The sequence below is a fragment of the Pteropus vampyrus genome, unplaced genomic scaffold (genome assembly GCF_000151845.1).
Source record: "Pteropus vampyrus isolate Shadow unplaced genomic scaffold, Pvam_2.0 Scaffold268, whole genome shotgun sequence".
In the NCBI taxonomy this organism is placed as follows: Eukaryota; Metazoa; Chordata; class Mammalia; order Chiroptera; family Pteropodidae; genus Pteropus; species Pteropus vampyrus.
In genome coordinates this window covers 3889-6254 of record NW_011889049.1, presented here as the reverse complement: position 1 = coordinate 6254, position 2366 = coordinate 3889, and the positions used below count along the sequence as shown (strand labels likewise).

Sequence of the window (2366 nt, the reverse complement as noted above, 5' to 3'; positions counted from 1 at the left end):
AGGGGCCTCCAGTCTGTCACCCTCTTTCTCAGCCTGGGGCCTTCAGTGTCTCCCCTTAAATGGTGTTCACTATCCCAGCTCCCCACAGTCAGCACGGTGGAGACTGTCAAGGGGTTGGCTCTTCCCCTCCCCGGGGCCTGCTGACCTTGCCCTAGGCCTGGAGCCCCCGCTTCCTGAAGCCTGCATCTCCCACAGGTCAGGATCCAGACGGAGCCCAACTACACCGGCATCTGGAACTGCGTCCGGGACACGTACCGCCGAGAGCGAGTAGGCCGGCCGGGGTGGTGGGCGGGGACTGTCGAGGCCTCGGCCCCAGGCATGCCCCTCACTGACCAGCCAGGCCAGCCATGCGGTGCCGAGCGCCTCGCTGAGCCTCGGTTCTCCCCCCTTCTAAACGGGATCATTGTTCCAACCTCCTGAATTCCTCTGACATCCAGAGCTGGGGGGTCCCATACACAGGAGGTGCTCAGACAGAGGTCCTGCCTCTCAGAGAGGGTCTGGGGGCATCTGGGGCCTTTCCAGGTCAGAGAGCGACTGTGTGTGTGCATTTCTGTCCCCTCCAGGCCGGGCGGCAGCAGTGCTGGGTGGAGTTGTCAGGGTCCCCAAGGTCTAGCTCAGAGACCTGGCCAGAGAAGGGACTCAGGGACATTAACCAAAGTGAACTTGGGACTCAGTGCTGGCCAGGGATGAGCATGCCAGTTCACCATCCTGTCATCAGAGGGCCGCCCGGGGCGAGCTGGCCCGTCTCTTTAGTCTGGCATCACACCCCCTCGAGTGCTGTGATCCCCATTATGTCACAGCCCAGGAAAATGAGGCCCTAGGCTATGAGCGACTCAGCTGACATCCTGTCCCGCAGCCAGGGAGGCCCTCCGGGGATGAGACCAGGGCCGCCCTCCTGGCTGGGCCTCTGACCTGACTCGGGCCCTCGGGTCCTGTCCACCTACCCGCCAGGTATGGGGCTTCTACAGGGGCCTCTCGCTGCCCGTGTGCACGGTGTCCCTGGTGTCGTCCGTGTCTTTTGGCACCTACCACCACTGCCTCGCACACATCTGCCAGTTCCGGTACGGCAGTGCCGATGCCAAGCCCGCCAGGACTGACATCACGCTCTCGGGGTTCCTCTCGGGCCTTGTCCGTGTGAGTGACACCACGGGGGTGTCGGGGGCGGGGAGGCTGGAGGGCCTGAGAGGTCGCGAGCCCAGAGATGGCGGGACTGAGGCTCGGTGAGGGCAGGGACCGGATGGAGGCCGGTGCCCTGTGCGTGAGGGCTCAGCGACTCTCATTACCGAGGGACCTCGAACGTGCGAGGGGGCCCCCTGAGCGTCTGTCTCTGCACCAGTCAGAGGGGAGGTGGTGAAGGTCGGGTGAGGTCATGAGAATCAAGCCGCAGCACGGAGCGTGACGGGGACGCGCACCCGGGAACGGCAGCCAACATTATTAGTGATGCTGTCATATGTCACACGTTGACGTTATTAAGTGTCAGCGTTAGGTGCTTTATTATTCTTACATCAAATACCTACATTAATAAATGACACATTAATGTGTCATTAACGTATTAATGATGCGATTAAATACTTTCATGCCTGGAGTCGCAGGCATCTACCTAACACCTGCTCTGTGCCGGGAGCGAGGGCTGCTCAAGGAACCGCTGGCTTTCGCTTTGGTGGGCAGAGCTGGCTTGAGTCCCACACCACCATGGCTGTGGGCCAGCCTGACGCTTCTTGGGGCCCAGGCTCCCCGATGTCACTGTGGGGAACAGGAGGCTCGCAGAAGGCCAGGTCCAGGGTGTGCGGGCCGTGCTGGCGCCTCGCTGACCCTCTCATCTCTGCTCCAGGTGATCCTGACCTCGCCCACGGAGGTGGCCAAGGTCCGCCTGCAGACGCAGTCGCAGATGCAGACGCAGGCGCAGACACAGTGCTGGCGGTCCTCGGCCTCGTGGCCCGCGGCTGTGCCCACCCAGTGCCCTGCGCTTCCTGTGACGCTGGGGGCTGGGCCCAAGTACCGCGGGCCGCTGCACTGCCTGGCCACTGTGACCCGAGAGGAGGGACTGCGAGGCCTCTACAAGGGCAGCTCGGCCCTGCTTTTAAGGGACAGCCACTCCTTTGCCACCTACTTCCTCTCCTACTCCATCCTCTGCGAGTGGTTCGCCCCCACTGGCCAGAGCCAGCCAGGTGAGGAGGGGGTAGGCCTGGGAATTGGGGCAGCCCAGCCAGCAGGGACCGGGGCTGGGAGAAGGAGTCGTGGATGAGTCAGGCCAGACGGTGCTGCCCGAGCACTCCCGGGGTGGGAACCGAAGTGCCCTTGACACTGAGGGTTAGGACACATGGCCCCGTGTGGCCTTGGACGAGTGAGCCCAGGCCTCCCTTAGG

The 2366-nt window shown here is 63.1% G+C and overlaps 1 protein-coding gene across 1 annotated transcript in view; it reads left to right on the top strand.

The window, feature by feature from the left end:
* The window catches only part of SLC25A47 (solute carrier family 25 member 47), a 13617-nt gene extending 11353 nt beyond the window's left edge, over window positions 1-2264 (top strand). The window contains exons 3-5 of the mRNA XM_011375256.2: window positions 196-267; window positions 952-1134; window positions 1832-2264. Coding sequence (XP_011373558.2) covers window positions 196-267; window positions 952-1134; window positions 1832-2245 — 669 coding nt within the window. The 3' untranslated portion in view covers window positions 2246-2264. The remainder of the gene's footprint in view (window positions 1-195; window positions 268-951; window positions 1135-1831) is intronic.
* The last annotated feature ends 102 nt before the right edge of the window (window positions 2265-2366 follow it).